Raw genomic sequence first — 21,827 nt, forward strand, 5'->3', positions numbered from 1 at the left:
CGACCAGATCCACAGCCACCCTCCTGAAAGGCTCATCGATGATTGGCAGAGATACCAGTGGGGCTTTGGGGTGTGGCCCCGCCTTCCCCACTCTCTGACAGGTTTCACACGAACGGCAGTAGGCAGCCACATCGGCCCCCATTGTTGGCCAGTAGAAATGCTGGTTTAACCTGGCCTTGGTCTTAGCGATCCCTAGGTGTCCGGCCATCGGAATCTCATGTGCGATCCGCAACAACTCCGTCCGGAACGGATAGGGTACCACCAACTGTCGGTCCCTGGGCCACGCCTCCGGTGAACCCTGCTGGACCGTGGCCCGGTACAGCCGTCCTTGGTCCCAGACCACTCGCTCCGGGTCCGAGTCCGAGGGAGGCTGTGCCGCCTGCTCCTTTAGAGCTTTCAGGCTGTCGTCAGCTTCTAACGCTGCCTGAAACCCCTGACCAGATGTGGCCAGAATCGACGAGACTGTCACATCTTCGGTCAGTACCCCGGGACCTGTGTCCTGGCCTCCACCTGACTCGGCTGCCACTTGGTCAGAAGGGGAAGAGCTATCGGACCTCCGGGAGGCCCCTTGGCTTCCAGCACTCCCACTGCGGGTGACAGCGGCCACAGCCGCTGCGACCGTGGGTCGTGCCTGCTCCTCCTCCGTTCCTGACCAAGTCGCCGGTTCAGGCAGACCTACCTGGCTTCCTGACACCCCGGTTGTGGGGGAACCCTGCACCGAGATCTTACCTGGGAGCACTTCCGCTCCTGGACCGGCCCCAATCTCACCTGCCTGTTCCCCCCCTGCAGCAACAGAACCCCGCTGTGAAATCTCTGGGGACCCCACATTTGCTGTGGTAGCCCCCACCCCACACACTGGTCCTCCCCCTGCAGCACCCTGCTCTCTGCTTATCCCTGCAGAGGGCAACAGATCCCAGCTCACAGGCTGGTTACTTGTAGAGGCATTGTCACACCTTTCTCTGACCCCCTCCCCTGTCACAGCTGCAGCTGAGTGTGTGTCTATGGTGTCTATGCAAGCAGAAATATCAGAGTTCACTCCCTCCTCCCTTACATCATTCATAGATAACACATTAACATTGTTAGGAGTCATGTCAGTACGGGCTGAAGGTTCCGCCCTTGGTTGGGGCCCAAACTGGGAGGTTATCTGCCCCAAATCTGTCCCAAGTAGCACGTTTGCAGGGATCCGATCAGTTACCCCCACCTCCCTCACCCCTCGCCCTGCGCCCCAGTCCACATAAATGTCAGCAACAGGCAGCGCCGGGTCAATGCCTCCAATCCCGGAGACAGCGAGGGTTTTTCCAGGGATCAAGTCTTGGGGGGACACCATCTCAGGCCGCACCAGAGTCACCTCCGAGGCGCTGTCTCGCAGTCCTATGGTCACAGACCGGCCGACGGTGACAGGTTGGAAGCTGTCCAGGGACCTACCACCACCCCCACCCACACAATACACCTTGGGCGGCCCTTGGGACGGGGACGGAGCCGGGGCCTTGGGACGCTGAGGGCACATGGCCTTGAAGTGTCCAGGTAGGTTGCACTGGTGGCACCGTCTTGGTTCCGCCACGGGCCTGGAGAGGGGAGTTGAGGGGGACACCCCCTGCAGTCTAGGGGCAGGTGGGGCAGTCGCAGAATTCATCTTACCCCCTCTCCAGGTGCTGCTGGTGGCTGCTCTCCTGGCTTCCGGAGCCCGATTGTTGGTGTAGTCATCGGCCAGGGCAGCTGTAGCCGTGGACCCCTTTGGCTTCTGGTCTCGGATGAACTGGCGGAGATCCTCAGGGCAGTTCCACAAGAGTTGCTCCGTGATGAACAAGTCCAGGATCTCCGGTCCGGTGGAAAGCTGCAGGCCTTGGGTCCAGTGGTCGGCAGCTCGGGCAAGTGCCCGCCGGTGGTCAGCCCAGGAGTCCTTTGGTCCCTTCTGTAGGCTCCGGAACTTCTTGCGGTAGGACTCTGGAGTGAGGTTGTACTGTTGGATCAGGGCCCGCTTGATGGTGTCGTAGCCCTGATCTGCCTCAGCAGGCAAGTCCCCAAGGACATCCAGGGCCTTACCCCTTAAACGGGGGGTCAGGTATTTGGCCCACTGGTCCTTGTTCAGCTCGGCCATGAGTTCCTTGTAGCCCTCCCGGTCTCCAGCCTGGCGTAGGGCCATAGCCATTTGAAGAAGGCTATCCGAGCCTCCCAGGCTCGGTGGAATGGCACGTGGTGATCTGCGGCCCGCTGCGGAGCCTGGTGCTTCACTGTCCATTGCAGAGCGGAGGGCTGGCGTCTGGCTCGTTGAGGACCCTTGGGCGAGCTGCTCCTCATCTTGTCCAGCAGTGCCCGGTTGTGCAATGTCCTCTGCAGAGCTGTTCTCTGGCGTCGGGCTCCTGGAGGGCTCGTGGACAACCTCCTCATCGTCCCTGGCCTGAGCATCGGCCATTCCTTTGGCTTTGCTCCTGGTGCTATCAGCCATTGTTGCAGACTTTGGTCACTGACACAGAACTGACACCTGATGCCTCCACACACCTTACAGTATCTGCACTCTGACACTCTAGTGTTGAGCTGGTCTGAAGACCCCAGCAGCCACAGCTGCTGCAGGCAGTCTTTAGTGTCTGGGAGTATGGGTCTCACACTCACACACACTATTATCTCGATCCCACCGCTTGCCACCAATATGTCACAAACCACCGGGGGGGTCACTCAGAAATCCCCCGCGCTGGCTACCAGTACGTCACAATCGGGGGGTAACAAGCAGGGGTCAACCCTCCTTTATACCTCCCGACCGACAGACAGAGCACGTGACGCGCTCTCTAGCGCCCCTCTTATAGTCAGGCCAATTATGGAATTGCCCGACAATAAGCAAGGAGGCCGCTATACTACTTATGCCGATTATTGAAGGGTCCCCGGTGAGAGTAAGGTATATATTCCCCCGACCTCCGCGGGCGGAATATATAATATCTTCCCGAATCTCACTGGCCTCCCCACAATAATCCTTGGCACAACTCGCTGCCACCAACCGATTTACGGTAACTATTAGCCGAACACACAGACGTGGGATTCAAGATCGAGATAACAGAACAGCCCAAGATTAATTATATAATTTAATCGCCTAAAGCACACTAGAAACTACAATATATACAATAGGGAATCTACAGAATATACATATGTCAGAGTACAGTTACAGATAAAGCATGGGTTACAAACAGGTATACAATTACATCAGTTACCTTGTGTGTCTGGCCACAGGGGGGCGCTGTAGACCAGGTTTCTAGGATTCTTCCTCACAGGTCTTTCCCAACCAGGCCCCCGAGCAGAAGAACACTGGAAAATGGCCGAAGTAGGGTTATCAACCTGGGCAGATCCAGGTCCCCTCCTACCTTAGTGACCTCACAGGGAAGCACTGCCACTCCCCCTGCATGGATCAGAATTATCCAGCAAAGGGGATTTTGGCTATAACTTTGCCTGGGAGCGTCGTAGGCAGACGCCAATGCTCTCATTGTGACAGTTATGAATTTAGCTACAGAACGAGGGGACTCATGACCTGTCTGCCAGTTCCCCATTGGCTGATATCACGCCTGGGGCATTTCCCAATGTCCTGCTCCCATAAAAAGGGGGTGCCGGCATCGTCCACATGCGGAGACACCATTTTTATGGTTGCCATATTTATCGGAAATATGGCTTGCGAGATATGAACCATTTTTTACTGGAGTCGTTCTGTCTGCTAGTTCCATAGCCTTGCTAATGAGATACAACTCTTGTTACAGGGTGACGGCAGGGAGTCATCCTGTGTCCTTTGTCCTAAAGCCACCTAATTTCCATATCACAGGACATGGCCATGGATTTGTTGCTAAACCAGTTGTGTGAAGGGAAGGGGGTAGTGACACCAGGAGAGGGCTTCCTGACATGACTTGAATGTCATGATTTATCGTCATATCTCCGGATTTACCTCACAGGGGGCGTGGGGGGGGGGGGTACTGTCACGCTCCCCGGGTCCTTGGCTTCCCTCCCCGGGTCCTCTGCTCCGCTCCCCGGGTCCTCAGCCCCGCTCCCCGGCTCACCTGCCACGCTCCCCGCTCTCCAGCCTCCGGTCCCCGTCCTTCCCAGGCCCCCTGGTCCCCGATCGCGGCGCCCGACGGCTTCCCAGGCCCTGGCCGGCTCCCCTGCGTCCTCTTCTCAGCCTCCTTCCCTGGCTTCTGGCACCCGGGCTGCGCGCATGCGCATTAGGGCGCGCGCGCGGTCACTGACCCTTTCTTAAAGGGCCAGCGTCCATTAACAGGTAATGAGGCTAATCAGGTACAGGGTATAAAGGGGTGTATTGTCCAAGGGGGCGGGGCCTGATCTTCGTGTTCCCTAAGCTAGGAGTCAGGTCTCCTGGTGTTTCAGTGCGTGTACTCACCTATCTCTCTTTGTAGAGCCGTGCTTGCTTCGCCATCCAGTCTGCCGTATCCTGAACCCCGAACGCTGTCCTTCTGCCATCCTGACAGTCCGCACCATCTCGGATCCCTGCGGTGACCAGTCATCTTGCTCCCAAGGTTCCGGACCCCGCCTGACATCATCTCGGCTTCCGAACCTGAGCTGCGTCACCCGGACTACCACCCGTAACTCCGTGGTCCCAGGGACTTCTCCGCTATTCCCGTGTGCAAGGACTGTTCTGCTGTTTCTAGTGTTCCAGCTGCCGGACTCTTTCCTACCATCTAGGAGTTCGGTCCAGTGGATCCACCTCCTGGGCCTGCCCGCACACCTGGCCGTGACAATACTCTTTTACATAGTAATTAATTGGCTATGAATAAAAGCAGTGATCTGCTTGAAAAGCGTAAGCGGCATTTTATGGATGTTATCACGCTCTAATAAAAGCTGTTTTTCATCTCCTCCTCTTGCGAAGGCTGGATTTCACTTTACCTTCTATCTTCATAATGAATTATATATGCATGGTTTTACTTTCAGATGATATCAGTTGATAATTTTCAATGTCACACATTGGTCATATCAAGAATTTAAAATTTGGTCCCACTAGAAAAAATCAAGTTCACCATGAGGCCTGTTTCAGACGTCAGTGATTCTGGTACATATGTGCTAGTTTTTATACGTATCAGAATCACGGACATACGCAGACCCATTATAATCAATTGGTCTGTGCACACATAAGTGATTTTTCACTGACCGTGTCTCCGTGCAGCGTACACGCGTGTCCGTGATTGTCGCATGGAGAAATGTCCGTTTTTTTCTGGCATCACTGATGTCCCATGGACCACAATATAGTGTGATCCATGAAACACGTACCAGAAAATCACGGAGATTGAAAATAAAATACATTTTAAACTCACCTTCTCCATCGCTGCTTCTCTCCAGCCTCTGCTGGCTGCTGCTTCGGAGCCGGCTGCTTATTCTCATACATATTCATGTATGCAGCCACAGCCGACCCGGAAGTAGCTGCAGCGAGGGCAGAAACATAGCAAAGCCGGAGAGTTCAGCAGGTGATTTTACCTCCATGTGCAATCACGGATAATGGATCACGTATCACGGATTGCACATGGACAACCCACGTGAGCCGTGAATCACGGAACATGGAGGGACATATGCGTTTTTTACACGTCAGTAAAAAACGTCTGTGTTTTTCACTGACGTGTGAAACAGGCCTAAGACTGTAGCTATGCTGAGACTTTTGTATTATTACTCATTGAATTTTAACTATTGACTGATAGTTGCAGTCAACAAAATGAATGTGGCTATAGTAGATGAGAAGCCAGAGACTGACATTGCACCAATGGGTGGTGGGAGGTGTATCAAGCCATCAGAGCGCTGATTAACATGCTGAGAAGCTTACATTGCATAGAAACTTGGTGAAATTTAGTTCTCAGTCGAGAAATGCCACAACTAGGAGTGATGAATGTCAACTAACCCGGCACCAGGTAGTGATTATGGGGAATCTCTGGTGGATGGTGAATACAAAGTAGAAGCTTTTGGAGGACTTTGTGGACAGAATAAACACTTTCACATATTATGGTAATTTGCAATACAATTATATATTTTCTACAAAAACTGAAACGTCACATTAAACAGATTTTATACAAAATTAAATGATGATATTTTTTTTTCTAGACAGTGCTACTTACTAATTATTGGGAGTCTAATTGCTGACTCACTCAGATATTCAGAATTTGGTAGTGGTATCATTAGTTAAGTCCTATGGCTCACAATGTTTCTGAGCATAAGGCTGTGCAAGGACGCGTAAGGCAGAGCTCCTCCATGTTTATGTTAACCCCTTCACGACATATGATGTACATTTACGTCATCTTTTGTGTCCCTGACCATGATGTGGGTTGCACGCCAAAAATACATCTTTCCCGGCAGATAAATTATTCAGTCATCATCTACCTCTAACAATAGCAGGTGTATTGCAGCTCCGCCTGTGGCTTTTATCGTGTTAAATACCACTGTCAAGTTCAGACAGTGGCATTTAACATGCATAGGCATGGGGTTCACACTATTCTATGCTTGCCTGTGACGTGATTGCGGGGCACCAATAGGTTGCCACTATATATAGTAGTGCTGATACGCTGCTGGGTATAGCACAAGGGATCGGATGATCACTGGTTCAGTTGAATAGAGTAAACTGTTTCCAACTTTTTGATAATAATAAAATATAAAATTTCAAATCACCCATATTTTGCTCCATTAAGATTATTTGGTATTACTGCATTCATAAAAGTCTAGTGCATATAAACATAGGGTACTTAGTAAACACTGTTTTTGATCAAAAAAAGCATAAAGCTATCCCACCAACGCCAAGGTGTACCCAGTTGGGATAGTACCTACACTCTCTAATATTAAAACCTTACCATGGGTCTAAAATAGGCCTCAATGTGGCTAAGGGCTGAGAGCGACCGGGTCCCAACAGGACACACACAGTCATTCTGTGAATCCCCCTGACTGTGTGTGTCCTGTTGGGACCCGGTCGCTCTCAGCCCTTAGCCACATTGAGGCCTATTTTAGACCCATGGTAAGGTTTTAATATTAGAGAGTTTAGGTACTATCCCAACTGGGTACACCTTGGCGTTGGTGGGATAGCTTTATGCTTTTTTTGATCAAAAACAGTGTTTACTAAGTACCCTATGTTTATATGCACTATGCTTTTATTTAGTTACAGCAGGGTATGGTTTCACAATTTTTTCCTTGGTTTCTCTTTGTCTCATGGCCAGTGTGAACATGGTCTCACAAGTTCCATGTATACCATCTCATACTCCGGCTCACTTTTTTGTTTTTATGTAGTTTTTTTGTATTCAGTACATACAGGGAGTGGCCCCCTTCTCAGCGAGCTGGACATTTCATTCTGTGAATCCCCCTGACTGTGTGTGTCCTGTTGGGACCCGGTCGCTCTCAGCCCTTAGCCACATTGAGGCCTATTTTAGACCCATGGTAAGGTTTTAATATTAGAGAGTGTAGGTACTATCCCAACTGGGTACACCTTGGCGTTGGTGGGATAGCTTTATGCTTTTTTTGATCAAAAACAGTGTTTACTAAGTACCCTATGTTTATATGCACTATGCTTTTATTTAGTTACAGCAGGGTATGGTTTCACAATTTTTTCCTTGGTTTCTCTTTGTCTCATGGCCAGTGTGAACATGGTCTCACAAGTTCCATGTATACCATCTCATACTCCGGCTCACTTTTTTGTTTTTATGTAGTTTTTTTGTATTCAGTACAAACAGGGAGTGGCCCCCTTCTCAGCGAGCTGGACATTTCATTCTGTGAATCCCCCTGACTGTGTGTGTCCTGTTGGGACCCGGTCGCTCTCAGCCCTTAGCCACATTGAGGCCTATTTTAGACCCATGGTAAGGTTTTAATATTAGAGAGTGTAGGTACTATCCCAAATGGGTACACCTTGGCGTTGGTGGGATAGCTTTATGCTTTTTTTGATCAAAAACAGTGTTTACTAAGTACCCTATGTTTATATGCACTATGCTTTTATTTAGTTACAGCAGGGTATGGTTTCACAATTTTTTCCTTGGTTTCTCTTTGTCTCATGGCCAGTGTGAACATGGTCTCACAAGTTCCATGTATACCATCTCATACTCCGGCTCACTTTTTTGTTTTTATGTAGTTTTTTTGTATTCAGTACAAACAGGGAGTGGCCCCCTTCTCAGCGAGCTGGACATTTCATTCTGTGAATCCCCCTGACTGTGTGTGTCCTGTTGGGACCCGGTCGCTCTCAGCCCTTAGCCACATTGAGACCTATTTTAGACCCATGGTAAGGTTTTAATATTAGAGAGTGTAGGTACTATCCCAACTGGGTACACCTTGGCGTTGGTGGGATAGCTTTATGCTTTTTTTGATCAAAAACAGTGTTTACTAAGTACCCTATGTTTATATGCACTATGCTTTTATTTAGTTACAGCAGGGTATGGTTTCACAATTTTTTCCTTGGTTTCTCTTTGTCTCATGGCCAGTGTGAACATGGTCTCACAAGTTCCATGTATACCATCTCATACTCCGGCTCACTTTTTTGTTTTTATGTAGTTTTTTTGTATTCAGTACAAACAGGGAGTGGCCCCCTTCTCAGCGAGCTGGACATTTCATTCTGTGAATCCCCCTGACTGTGTGTGTCCTGTTGGGACCCGGTCGCTCTCAGCCCTTAGCCACATTGAGGCCTATTTTAGACCCATGGTAAGGTTTTAATATTAGAGAGTGTAGGTACTATCCCAACTGGGTACACCTTGGCATTAGTGGGATAGCTTTATGCTTTTTTTGATCAAAAACAGTGTTTACTAAGTACCCTATGTTTATATGCACTATGCTTTTATTTAGTTACAGCAGGGTATGGTTTCACAATTTTTTCCTTGGTTTCTCTTTGTCTCATGGCCAGTGTGAACATGGTCTCACAAGTTCCATGTATACCATCTCATACTCCGGCTCACTTTTTTGTTTTTATGTAGTTTTTTTGTATTCAGTACAAACAGGGAGTGGCCCCCTTCTCAGCGAGCTGGACATTTCATTCTGTGAATCCCCCTGACTGTGTGTGTCCTGTTGGGACCCGGTCGCTCTCAGCCCTTAGCCACATTGAGGCCTATTTTAGACCCATGGTAAGGTTTTAATATTAGAGAGTGTAGGTACTATCCCAACTGGGTACACCTTGGCGTTGGTGGGATAGCTTTATGCTTTTTTTGATCAAAAACAGTGTTTACTAAGTACCCTATGTTTATATGCACTATGCTTTTATTTAGTTACAGCAGGGTATGGTTTCACAATTTTTTCCTTGGTTTCTCTTTGTCTCATGGCCAGTGTGAACATGGTCTCACAAGTTCCATGTATACCATCTCATACTCCGGCTCACTTTTTTGTTTTTATGTAGTTTTTTTGTATTCAGTACAAACAGGGAGTGGCCCCCTTCTCAGCGAGCTGGACATTTCATTCTGTGAATCCCCCTGACTGTGTGTGTCCTGTTGGGACCCGGTCGCTCTCAGCCCTTAGCCACATTGAGGCCTATTTTAGACCCATGGTAAGGTTTTAATATTAGAGAGTGTAGGTACTATCCCAACTGGGTACACCTTGGCGTTGGTGGGATAGCTTTATGCTTTTTTTGATCAAAAACAGTGTTTACTAAGTACCCTATGTTTATATGCACTATGCTTTTATTTAGTTACAGCAGGGTATGGTTTCACAATTTTTTCCTTGGTTTCTCTTTGTCTCATGGCCAGTGTGAACATGGTCTCACAAGTTCCATGTATACCATCTCATACTCCGGCTCACTTTTTTGTTTTTATGTAGTTTTTTTGTATTCAGTACAAACAGGGAGTGGCCCCCTTCTCAGCGAGCTGGACATTTCATTCTGTGAATCCCCCTGACTGTGTGTGTCCTGTTGGGACCCGGTCGCTCTCAGCCCTTAGCCACATTGAGGCCTATTTTAGACCCATGGTAAGGTTTTAATATTAGAGAGTGTAGGTACTATCCCAACTGGGTACACCTTGGCGTTGGTGGGATAGCTTTATGCTTTTTTTGATCAAAAACAGTGTTTACTAAGTACCCTATGTTTATATGCACTATGCTTTTATTTAGTTACAGCAGGGTATGGTTTCACAATTTTTTCCTTGGTTTCTCTTTGTCTCATGGCCAGTGTGAACATGGTCTCACAAGTTCCATGTATACCATCTCATACTCCGGCTCACTTTTTTGTTTTTATGTAGTTTTTTTGTATTCAGTACAAACAGGGAGTGGCCCCCTTCTCAGCGAGCTGGACATTTCATTCTGTGAATCCCCCTGACTGTGTGTGTCCTGTTGGGACCCGGTCGCTCTCAGCCCTTAGCCACATTGAGGCCTATTTTAGACCTATGGTAAGGTTTTAATATTAGAGAGTGTAGGTACTATCCCAACTGGGTACACCTTGGCGTTGGTGGGATAGCTTTATGCTTTTTTTGATCAAAAACAGTGTTTACTAAGTACCCTATGTTTATATGCACTATGCTTTTATTTAGTTACAGCAGGGTATGGTTTCACAATTTTTTCCTTGGTTTCTCTTTGTCTCATGGCCAGTGTGAACATGGTCTCACAAGTTCCATGTATACCATCTCATACTCCGGCTCACTTTTTTGTTTTTATGTAGTTTTTTTGTATTCAGTACAAACAGGGAGTGGCCCCCTTCTCAGCGAGCTGGACATTTCATTCTGTGAATCCCCCTGACTGTGTGTGTCCTGTTGGGACCCGGTCGCTCTCAGCCCTTAGCCATATTGAGGCCTATTTTAGACCCATGGTAAGGTTTTAATATTAGAGAGTGTAGGTACTATCCCAACTGGGTACACCTTGGCGTTGGTGGGATAGCTTTATGCCTTTTTTTGATCAAAAACAGTGTTTACTAAGTACCCTATGTTTATATGCACTATGCTTTTATTTAGTTACAGCAGGGTATGGTTTCACAATTTTTTCCTTGGTTTCTCTTTGTCTCATGGCCAGTGTGAACATGGTCTCACAAGTTCCATGTATACCATCTCATACTCCGGCTCACTTTTTTGTTTTTATGTAGTTTTGTTTTTTTGTTTTTATTCATAAAAGTCTGTTCTCTCAAAATATAAATAAAATGAATAAGATGGTAAACTGTGTAATGGGGGAAAAAAATCAAAGCACCAGTTTTGTTTTGTTGGCCTTGGCAACATTGTAATAAAATGTAATAAGGGGCGATCAAAATCATATCTACCTCAAAATGGTATCCATAAAAACATCAGGTCAGGATGCAAATAACAAGCCCTCACACAGCGCCATATCCCAAAAATTGAAAAGGTTACAGGTCTCAGAAAATGGCAACAGAAGCAAAACATTTTTTTTACAAACTTTTACATTTTTATCTACTACCTAAATACGGTAAAAATCATACATATTTGGGATCTGCGGAATTGCACTGACAGGGGAATCATATTGCCAGGTCACTTTTACCATATAGTGACCATGGTAAATTGAAAAAAATTGTGAAATTGCACTTATTTGCAATTTCAATACACGTGGATTTTTTCCCCACTTTTCAGTGTATCACATAATAAAATGAACGGTGTCATTCAAAAGTAAAACTTGTCCCGCAAAAAATACGCTCTCATATGGTTATGTGAACAGAAAATAAAAAAATGTATAGCTCTTAGAATAAGGTGAGGGAAATATGAAAAAGTGGAAATATCCTGGTTTGAAGGGCTTAACGAGATTGTCCACCATTGGGGAAATGTATTTTTTTTTTTACTTTAATGAATTTATTATGGGCTGAAAATCATTTCTGCTGTTGAGTTTCATTAAAAATATTGCACCATTTGGCTTTTATGAACTCCTCATGCCCCTGCACATTCAACTTTGATGAGGTCTGTGGTCATAAATCAATTGAGTGGAGCTCAGAAAAAGACATACTGTATATAAGTTTCAAACTCTCCGATAATTCAATTTGAATGAGCTTACTGATGTTACACAGAGATTTTCACAAACTTTGCCGACTGTCATGGCGGCATCGAGATCTGTTTAGACTATTAATTCTGACACTCCGCCTGATAACTTCTTTAAGGTCTGTAATCAGCGCAAGCAGACTTTGGCATCGACCAACAGTTTGGTAGTTTATAGGCAGACTAGCAAGCTCTGCTTGTAAGTCATCTTTGATCATATGTTTTGAGCGAACCAATCACATCTGCTCTCCTCCTACATATGTTGGCTGGATACTTCCATTTGTGCCAGCTATAGTTTATCTTAGTTGGTCTGGGGAGGTGTGGTGATTTAGGGGTACTTTGCACACTACGACATCGCAGGTGCGATGTTGGTAGGGTCAAATCGAAAGTGACGCACATCCGGCGTCGCTGTCGACATCAGAGTATGTAAATCCTTTTTACTACGATTAACGAACGCAAAAGCGTCGAAATCGTATGATCGGTGTAGCGTCGGTCTATTCCATAATTTCGGAAGGACCGATGTTACGATGTTGTTCCTCTTTTCTGCGGCAGCGCACATCGCCGTGTGTGAAGCCGCAGGAGCGAGGAACATCACCTTACCTGCGTCCCGGCTACAATGAGGAAGGAAGAAGGTGGGCGGAATGTTTACGTCCTGCTCATCTCCGCCCCCCTGCTTCTATTGGCCGCCTGCCGTGTGACGTCGCTGTGACGCCGCACGACCTGCCCCCTTAGGAAGGAGGCGGTTCGCCGGCAAGAGCGACGTCGCAGGGCAGGTAAGTGCGTGTGAAGCTGTCGTAGCGATAATATTCGCTACAGCAGCTATCTCAAGATATCGCAGCTGCGATGGGGGCGGGGACTATCGCGCTCGGCATCGCTACCATCGGCTTGCGATGTCGTAGTGTGCAAAGTACCCCTTAGGCTATCTGTTGAGATACTTGTCACTGTGTGTGGTTGTGGAGTTTACTTTTGTCTTTTTGTTGATACCCTCCTGCTCTTGTTTTTTTTTCTCTTTGTCTATTCCTGTGTGTGTACAGTGTGTCAGAGTTTTGGTTTTCCCTTGTTTGTCTCTATCTGTTTATTATTTCACTACTGCCCTGTCCTGTCCTGGAGTGAGGCGGGTATTAGAGTAGTATTTCTCAGAAGTATAGAAATGCACTAGACACAGATGTCTCCACCATTAGGAGTAATCCAGATGTGAAGGATCACCTATGGCAGTGATGGCGATCCTATGGAACGCGTGCCGGCCGAGGCACGCAGAGCCCTTTTTGCTGGCACACGCGCTGTCGCCTCATGCAGCAGCTTTGTACCGCTGACGCGATCGTGCTGGCAGTTCAAAGCTGCGCTGGAGCGGAGGAGACATTTCTCCTTGCTCTGACACTCCCCCTCTCCTAGGCCACAGGTCTGTGGCCTAGGAGACATCGGGAGCGTCTGTAAGCGGCGCCGGTGTGACGTCTTGTGGCTGCGCAGGAACTGAGGACCAAGCGGCGTGCAGCAGTGGAGCCGGGTGCTGCAAGGTGAGTACAGTATGTTTTGTTTTTTTTTTTTTTTTTGTGAACCTGTGTGCGGCTGTATCGGGGGGGAGGGAGCGAGAGACAGTGCCAGCATGGGGGAAAACATGCCGGGGGGGAGACAGTGCCCGCTTGGGGAAAACATGCCAGGGGGGAAGTGCCAGCATGGGGGAAACATGCCAGGTGGCAGACAATGCCAACATGGGGAAAACATACCAGGGGGGAGACAGTGCCAGCATGGGGAAAACATACCAGGGGGGAAGTGCTAGCATGGGGGGAAGTGCAAGCATGGGGAAAACATGCTAGGGGGGAGACAGTGCCAGCATGGGGAAAACCTGCCAGGGGGGAGACAGTGCCAGCATAGGGAAAACATGCCAGGGGGGGAAGTGCCAGCATGGGGAAAACATGCTAGGGGGGAGACAGTCCCCCCATGGGGAAGACATGCCGGGGAGAGACAGTGCCCACATGGGGAAAACATACCAGAGGGGAGACAATGCCCACATGGGGAAAACATACTAGGGGGGGAAAAGTGCCAGCATGTGGAAAACATGCCAGGGGGGAAAGTGCCAGCATGGGGAAAACATGTTAGGGGGGGAAAGTGCCAGCATGGGGAAAAAAATGCCAGGGGGAAAAAATGCCAGCATGGGTAAAACATGCCAGAATGGGAAAACTGACAGGATGTGGTGCATGCCAGGATGAGGTACGTGCCAGGATGGGGTGCATGCCAGGATGAGGTGCATGTCAGGATGGGGAAACTGCCAGGATGAGGTACATGCCAGGATGGGGAAATTGCCAGGATGAGGTACATGCCAGGATGGGGAAACTGCCAGGAGGAGGCACATGCCAAGCTGGGGAAACTGCCAGGATGAGGTACATGCCAGAATGAGGTACATGCCAGGATGTAGTAAGATATCAGGATGGGGAAGATATCAGGATGGAGGAACATGACAGGATGGGGGTACATTTACCATGATGGGGGTACATTTACCAGGATGAGGTACATGTCAGGATGGGGGAACATGCCAGGATGAGGTACACTTACAAGGTGAGGTACATGCCAGGATGGTGTACATTTACCAGGATGAGGTACCTGCCAGGATGGGGGAACATGCCAGGATGAGGTACATTTACCTGGATGAGGTACATGCCAATATGGGGTACATTTACCAGGATGAGGTACATGCCAAGATGGGGGAATATGCCAAAATGGGGTACATTTACTAGGAAGGGGTACACTTACTAGGATGGGGGAACATGTCAGAATGAGGTACATTTACCAGGATGAGGGAACATGCCAAGATGTGGTACTTTTACCAGGATGAGGAAACATGCCAGGATGGGGTAACATGCCAGGATGAGGTACATTTACCAGGATCTGGGAACATGCCAGGATGAGGTACATGCGAGGATGGGGAGAAATGCCAGGATGGGGTACATTTACCAGGATGAGGTACATGCCACGATGAGGGAACATTTACCAAGATGGGGTACATTGACCAAGATGGGGTAACATTTACCAGGATGGGGCCATGATGGGAACAAATATACCAGAATGTAGGAAATATAAAGTATATCAGGATGGGGGACATGTTTACCAGGAAGTGGCCAGGAAGGTGGACAGAACTACATAATGAATGGGGAGGGTAGCAACTCATATGTCTTTATGGGATTTCGAGATGTTCAGACTTTGAAATGTAGATGTGGATTACAGGGTGACATCTGATTGTATTCCATACTAAAATATGTCTGTCTAATATTCTGCATTTTTTTCCATAAAGATTAATCCAACTGCTGTGTATGGAAAGGGCAGTGGGAGTGGCTCAGTGTCAATGTGTGGTAATCACACATGAGCGTGATGCCTCCTGCAGAAGAGAAGACTGCAAAGGTAAGGTTAAAATAAATTATTTATGTAATAGAATTGGTTAAATTGCTGTGTTGGCACTCGAGAAAAAAATTGGGTTTAGAGTTACAGTTTGGGCACTCGGCCTCTGAAAGGTTCGCCATGACTGACCTAGGGTCCCATAGGGTAAGGAAAAGCATCCCGAAGCAACAACCTGACAACTGACCTGTAAACTAATTCTGCAGCCAGCAATAGACATTGCAGCATGAAGGCAATAGAAATAAAATGGAGACACATTAAGGGCTCATGCACACGTTGCAGTTTTTTTTTTCCCGTTTCTGCAGTATTTTAAGCTGCAGTGTCACATTGTCAAAATTCATGCGTTCTGCTTCCCCAGCAAAGTCTATGGGAATCATGTAAAATCCGTGCGCACAATGCTTTTTTAAACGCAGCGTTTTGATTGTCAAACATTTGTCAAAATCTCTGCCTTTAAAAAAGCAGCATGTCCATTCTTTTGTCCGTTTTGGCAGCGTTCTACACCCATTGAAATCAATGAGTTGTAGAAAAACGCCACCAAAATGCTAAGCAGTGCGTTTGCACTGCATTTTTGTTTCGATACGCATTTTTTTTGACATAACAAACGTCTTTCGGTCTCTCTCTCTCTCTGTCGGTCTGTCGGTTGGTCGGTCGGTCGCTCTCTGTCTGTCGGTCGGTCTCTCTCTGTCGGTTGGTCTCTCCCTCTCTATTTCATACTCACCGAACCACGATCACCGACACGGCGCTGCACGTCGTTCACACTGTGGCGGTTTCTTCTTTTTTCAAAATACCGGCTGCTCATTATTCCCTCTCGTATTCCCTGCTTCCCCTGCCCACCGGCGCCTATGATTGGTTGCAGTCAGACACGCCTGCACGCTGAGTGACAGCTGTCTCATTGCAACTAATCACAGCCGCCGGTGGACGTGTCTATATTGTGCAATTAAAAAATAAATAAATAATTAATTAAAAAAAAAACAACGTGCGGTGCCCCCCAATTTTGATACCAGCCAGGGTAAAGCCACACAGCTGAAGGCTGGTATTCTCAGGATGGGGAGCTCCATGTTATGGGGAGCCCCCCAGGCTAACAATATCAGCCAGCAGCCGCCCGGAATTGACCCATCCATTAGATGTGACAGTACCCAGGACTCTACCTGGCTCATCCCGAATTGCCCTGGTGCGGTGGCAATCGGAGTAATAAGGCGTTAATGGCAGCAGCCCATAGCTGCCACTAAGTCCTAGTTTAATCATAGCAGGCGTCTCGCCGAGATACCTTCCATGATTAACCTGTAAGTGAAAGAAAATAAACACACACATCCAAAAATTCCTTTATTTGGAAAGAAAGACAAAAAAACACCCTCTTTCATCACTTTATTAATCCCCAAATACCCCTCCAGGTCCAACGTAATCCACATGAGGTCCCAAGACGCTTTCAGCTCTGCTACATGAAGCTGACAGCGAGTGGCCACAGACCACGACCGCTCTCTGTTAGCTCCGCGCAACAACTTAAGTGAGCCGCACGATCAGCGATGATGTCATTCAGGTTACTCGCGACCACCGCTTTCAGGTGGAGGACTCCAGCTGTGGCTGCGGGTCACCTGAGTGACAGCATTGCTGATTGCGCTGCTCACTTCAGTCACTCAGGGGATTTGCGGTCACAGCTGAGTCCTTCACATGTGACCACAAATCAGGCTGCAACACAGAGTGAGAGAGAGACGCATGATGTCAGTGAAATTGGGTGAAGCTCTGACGTCACTGCTGCGGACTCCTGTGTCCTGGCACTGACCTCGGAGGTTCATCTGAGTTCATGACAGCACACAGAGACAGAGCCGTGGGATGACAATGAAGTCGGGTGAAGTTCATCCGAGTTCATTCTCATCGCCCGGCTCTGTCTGTGTCTGCTGTCAGTGGACATGTAGCAGAACTAAATAGCCGCACTGACAAAAATGCATCCAAAAAGCGTGTAAAATGCATGCAAAATGCATCCAAAATACATACATTTTGGATGCATTCTTTTTGTCAAAACGCAGCGTCAAGTCTGCCAGAGGGTGCATTTATTTCTGCACTAGTCAGGACGCAGTGTGCGCATGAGCCCTTATAATGAAACCCAATAGCAACATTTATTTTTTACCCCAAATGCATGCATTTGAGTTAAAAAAAAAGGGCCCAAAGGTGGGGTGATGTATCATAAAATCATAACATGGGACTGACACTTTACATTCACCATTATGGATTATAGTATAGCGGCTTATAATATACATGGATGTTCACAAATTTGAAAAGCTAAATCTGTAACAGGTTCCCATCTACCGTGTACCCTTTACAATGTAATGCTACTGTCTATTTATGTGCCCATTGGGACTCCTCAGGCAACAGGACTAAGATTTAAAGAGGTTGTCCATTACTTTAACTTTGATGTCCTATCCTCAGGATAGGTCATCAATATTTGATTGGCCAGAGTCCAACACCCTGCACCCCTACCAATCAGCTGATCTCTGTGCCGGCGGCAGTAGTTGGCGACCGGAAATGCTGAATTCTAGAGGTGCCCCGTCAACTGATAATGGTTGCGGTCATGTACTGCACACCCACCTCCCATTCAAATCAATAGCAGGTGTGCAATATCTGGCCGTGGACACTCATCAGAAGATGGGGCAGCTCTGGAACTGAGCAATTATGGCCTCCTGCTGCAGCCAGCGGCACCGAGAGCAGCTGATTGGCTGGAAAGGAGGTGATGGACCCCAGCCGATCAAACATTGATGACCTATCCTAAGAATAAGCCATCAATGTTAAACTAGAGGTAACTTCTTTAACTTTTACCTATGGCCTCTTATAGCTACGCCCCATGGGTGCTTTATATTGCCATTGTGTGTCTCAATCATATTACGTGCTTTGGGCAATACAAAGTCTAATTGAAATGTGAAAGCTCCTTGTGACAGACATCATTAAAATGCAATAAACAGCAATTAAAGTGCACCCACTACTAGTGATTCACATGTCTAATTAACTCCAATAAATATAGAGATTAACACAAAGCATTAATAATGAATGAATAACCTGCAGAGCCACATGAGCGTGGTATTTATGTGTGAAGCTCTATTTTGTTGTTATTAAAAGATTATACTGTGTGTATTAGACCCCAATTACACGTTGAATGAAGCATTAAGAATAATGCTTTGGGTTGAGTAGGCATTAATTGCAATTAAGTGGATTGCTTGAATCCTGCAGCAATATGATTCTGTCTCCGGAGATTCTAGAGATAAGGTGCGTGGACATGTTTCTATTTTAATTCTAAATTTTAATAAAGCAAATTGTACACATTGCATAGCTACATAAATAATACATTGCCTTTACAACAGCTCCCGCATTAATGTGCATGGCGTTCAGAAAGGCAATTAATATAAACGAGATTTGGGGATAATAACTATGTGGTTCCATAGTCTTTTGGGCATAAATTGTATTGTATATAGTTTTGGAGGTTATTATACTAGACAACATTGCCTTTTAATGGTCATTTTTTTTCTCAGTTTATGCTTGGTTCACCAGCGAAATCCAAATATAGGTTATTTTATCCAAATATTATCCAACTAATTATTTAATTAGTAACAATTAGGTTTCATGATAATACACAGTACTGCATTAATTTTCATAGTATTTATTAATTTTGACCATTTTATGTAAAGAACTGCCCTTGATTTAATTTGCATTTCATAAATTAATAGCACATGTGAAAATAAGAAACTTTCTAATATATTGTATCAGAGAATTCTGCTTCTTTCTCTATTAGGACTGATCATTCATTTTCAAAGTTCTCAATTCATGGGTAAAATAAAATCTGTGTTCAGTGAAGACAGATATTAAAATGACTAAGATATGTGATGACAGTTGCTAAATGCCATAACCTAGGATAAAGCCAAATAAGCAAATACCCAGCAGTAAGTAAATAAGTACTGTAATTAGTAATGGTACGTAGTTAGTTGGCACTGTCATAATCCAGGCCAGTATCTGCCACTATGGTATCTCCCAGCTCCAGCCCGGTCATGTCAGGGGTTAATTTCTCCCTGCCTCATTCCGGTTTCTGGGACCCTACATCTTGGTACTGCACATCTAGTTCAGCTCCAGTGATAGTCTATGTCTCATAGTGTGTGTAGCTGGCTCTGTTGAGGTACCCGATTTGTCCTGTCGTGCACCCTCTCCCATCTAAACTGTGTCCGTCTATCCTCTCCTGGCCCTGTCCTGCTTGTCATACCTTTTATTTGTAGTTTGGACTTCCTGGTACTTGACTTACGCTCCCGTCTCTGACTTGGCTCTGTCTCTCCCTTTGGCTTTCTCTATTACCGTTCGGCTCCTGACCCTTTTGCTTGCTTCTGACTCTAAGTTTGTTCACCCCTCATACATTGTTTTGAATTTCTGTTGTTGACTTGTCTCTCTGACTACTCTGCTGCCACCTTGTGGGGACTTTGCTGTACTTCTCCGGGTCATGTCTTAGTACAGCGTGACGTTACTCAGCTGCCACCTCGTGGTGACTCTGTTGTACTATTCTGGGACACATCTTAGTGCAGCGTGATAGGCACTATTTTGGTCAAATAAAGTGTAAAAGCCATCCCACCACAAGTTGTACCCAATGAGGATTGTCCCTAAATTTTGCAGTTCACCTTGTTATGTGTCAGCAGGCCTCAAAGTAGATAGAGGCAGAAAAAAGCTAAAAAAGCAAAGGTTTGGCTCAAACTTGTTAAAGGGAATCCAGATCTATTCCCACAATATAACATATTAGGACATTTTACAATGCGTTTTCACTCAAACATAAATTTAGCAGCCTATTTATGTACAGCATGTATGTCACTGCAGTATTTTACTACATGAGCCTTATATGTAAAGTTAAGTCATGGAAATTAGGGAATCATCTTTTATAAAATGACTATGATAATTCTTCACACCCAGGATGCTACCTCAATTAGTATACATAAAAACACTTTTATTTAAATATATTAAAATTACTGAAAATTGCACCTGTGAAAAGTGACACACACAAAAAATCCCAGGACCACGGGACAGCCACACTAGTTCCTCTCGGTGGAACAAATATGTTGATTACTCCAGATATCACATAAATAACACTGCCAGGGGGATAATCTCTAAATGACCCTTACTTCCCCTTTCCTCTACCTGCCAATGGAGATATGGCTTACATCACACGCACCCTAAAGGTAAAGAGGTGCCCCCATTCCTCAGCGGCTTTCCCTTCTATGATATCCCTGATCTCCCTTCTTACCGGGTAGAAACTATGGGGTTATATCATTCAATAATGGAGGGAAATAAAAAACAACACTTATCTGGGATATATTCAGGTCATAGGTCTCTTAGCAGTATTAATGTGGAGGAATGGGGGCACCTCTTTACCTTTAGGGTGCGTGTGACGTAAGCCATATCTCCATTGGCAGGTAGAGAAAAGTGGATGTAAGGGTCATTTAGAGATTATTCCCCTGGCAGTGTTATTTATGTGATATCTGGAGTAATCAACATATTTGTTCCACCGAGAGGAACTAGTGTGGCTGTCCCGTGGTCCTGGGATTTTTTGTGTGTGTCACTTTTCACAGGTGCAATTTTCAGTAATTTTAATATATTTAAATAAAAGTGTTTTTATGTATACTAATTGAGGTAGCATCCTGGGTGTAAGCAATTGATAAACTACCTTTGTGAATTGGTTTTCAAGTGCCAAACTATGATAATTCTTCCTTACCGAAAATATATTAAATCCCATCACTAGAAAAAGAAGTGCAAAGTGAAATCCGGTTTAGCGTACCTTTTTAAGATGTGCTAGGAAGTCCTGTGGAATTGATGTTCCCAGCTCAGAAGTAAGCCACACACAGAACTGTCTCTCCTCTTTCTGTGAACCTGTAGAGATCAAATTTATAATAAGAAACAAACTCTATGTTGTATATCCCAATGTTAAAAAGAGATACTGTGCAAAAATGCATAGAAATCAGTACCGTAAGTATGACTGCAGAACCGAAGACATCAGTGCTCCCCAAACCATACTTTGGGAGCAACATGTGGCTCTCAGGCCACTTGTATATGGATCATCAGCTGTCATCTATATGTGCATGTAGGTTATAGAAAGTTGAATAAAATGATACCTTAGTATTTGCAATATAATGTCTTATTCCAGAGAAATCCACATTTCCTAAAATGTAAATAAGTTGTTGAAATCTATGGGCCGGACATAGATCTCCCTGAGACTGTGCCTCCACAACTTGTTTAAAGTGAACCTGTCAGGTCCAATATGCACCCAGAACTACGAGCAGTCCTGGGTATATAGTGCTAATCCCTGCCTAACTGTCCCTGTATCTAGTAGCATACATAAAGAGATCTTTAGAAAAAGTATTTCCAAAGATCTTTTATTGTATGCTAATGAAGCCAAGGACTGGTCGCAAGGATGTGATTTCCCCTGGCTAGGCGGCCCCTTAGCAAGTTAGTACGCCCCTGTGGGCTCGTGACGTAACTTCTGGCTAGTCAGACGTTACAGTCATCAGATGGCGCTGCTGGACCAGACCAGTGTCGATAAAAGGT

General features: G+C 46.3%; 1 protein-coding gene across 1 annotated transcript in view; it reads right to left on the reverse strand.

Annotated features, from left to right (window-relative positions):
* LOC142291659 (uncharacterized) overlaps positions 1–21,827 on the reverse strand; it is a 1,021,181-nt gene that overhangs the window by 225,134 nt on the left and 774,220 nt on the right. The window contains exon 90 of the mRNA XM_075336344.1: positions 21,061–21,152. Within this exon, the coding sequence (XP_075192459.1) occupies positions 21,061–21,152 (92 nt within the window). The remainder of the gene's footprint in view (positions 1–21,060; positions 21,153–21,827) is intronic.

The sequence above is a fragment of the Anomaloglossus baeobatrachus genome, chromosome 2, assembly GCF_048569485.1.
Source record: "Anomaloglossus baeobatrachus isolate aAnoBae1 chromosome 2, aAnoBae1.hap1, whole genome shotgun sequence".
Classification (NCBI taxonomy): Eukaryota; Metazoa; Chordata; class Amphibia; order Anura; family Aromobatidae; genus Anomaloglossus; species Anomaloglossus baeobatrachus.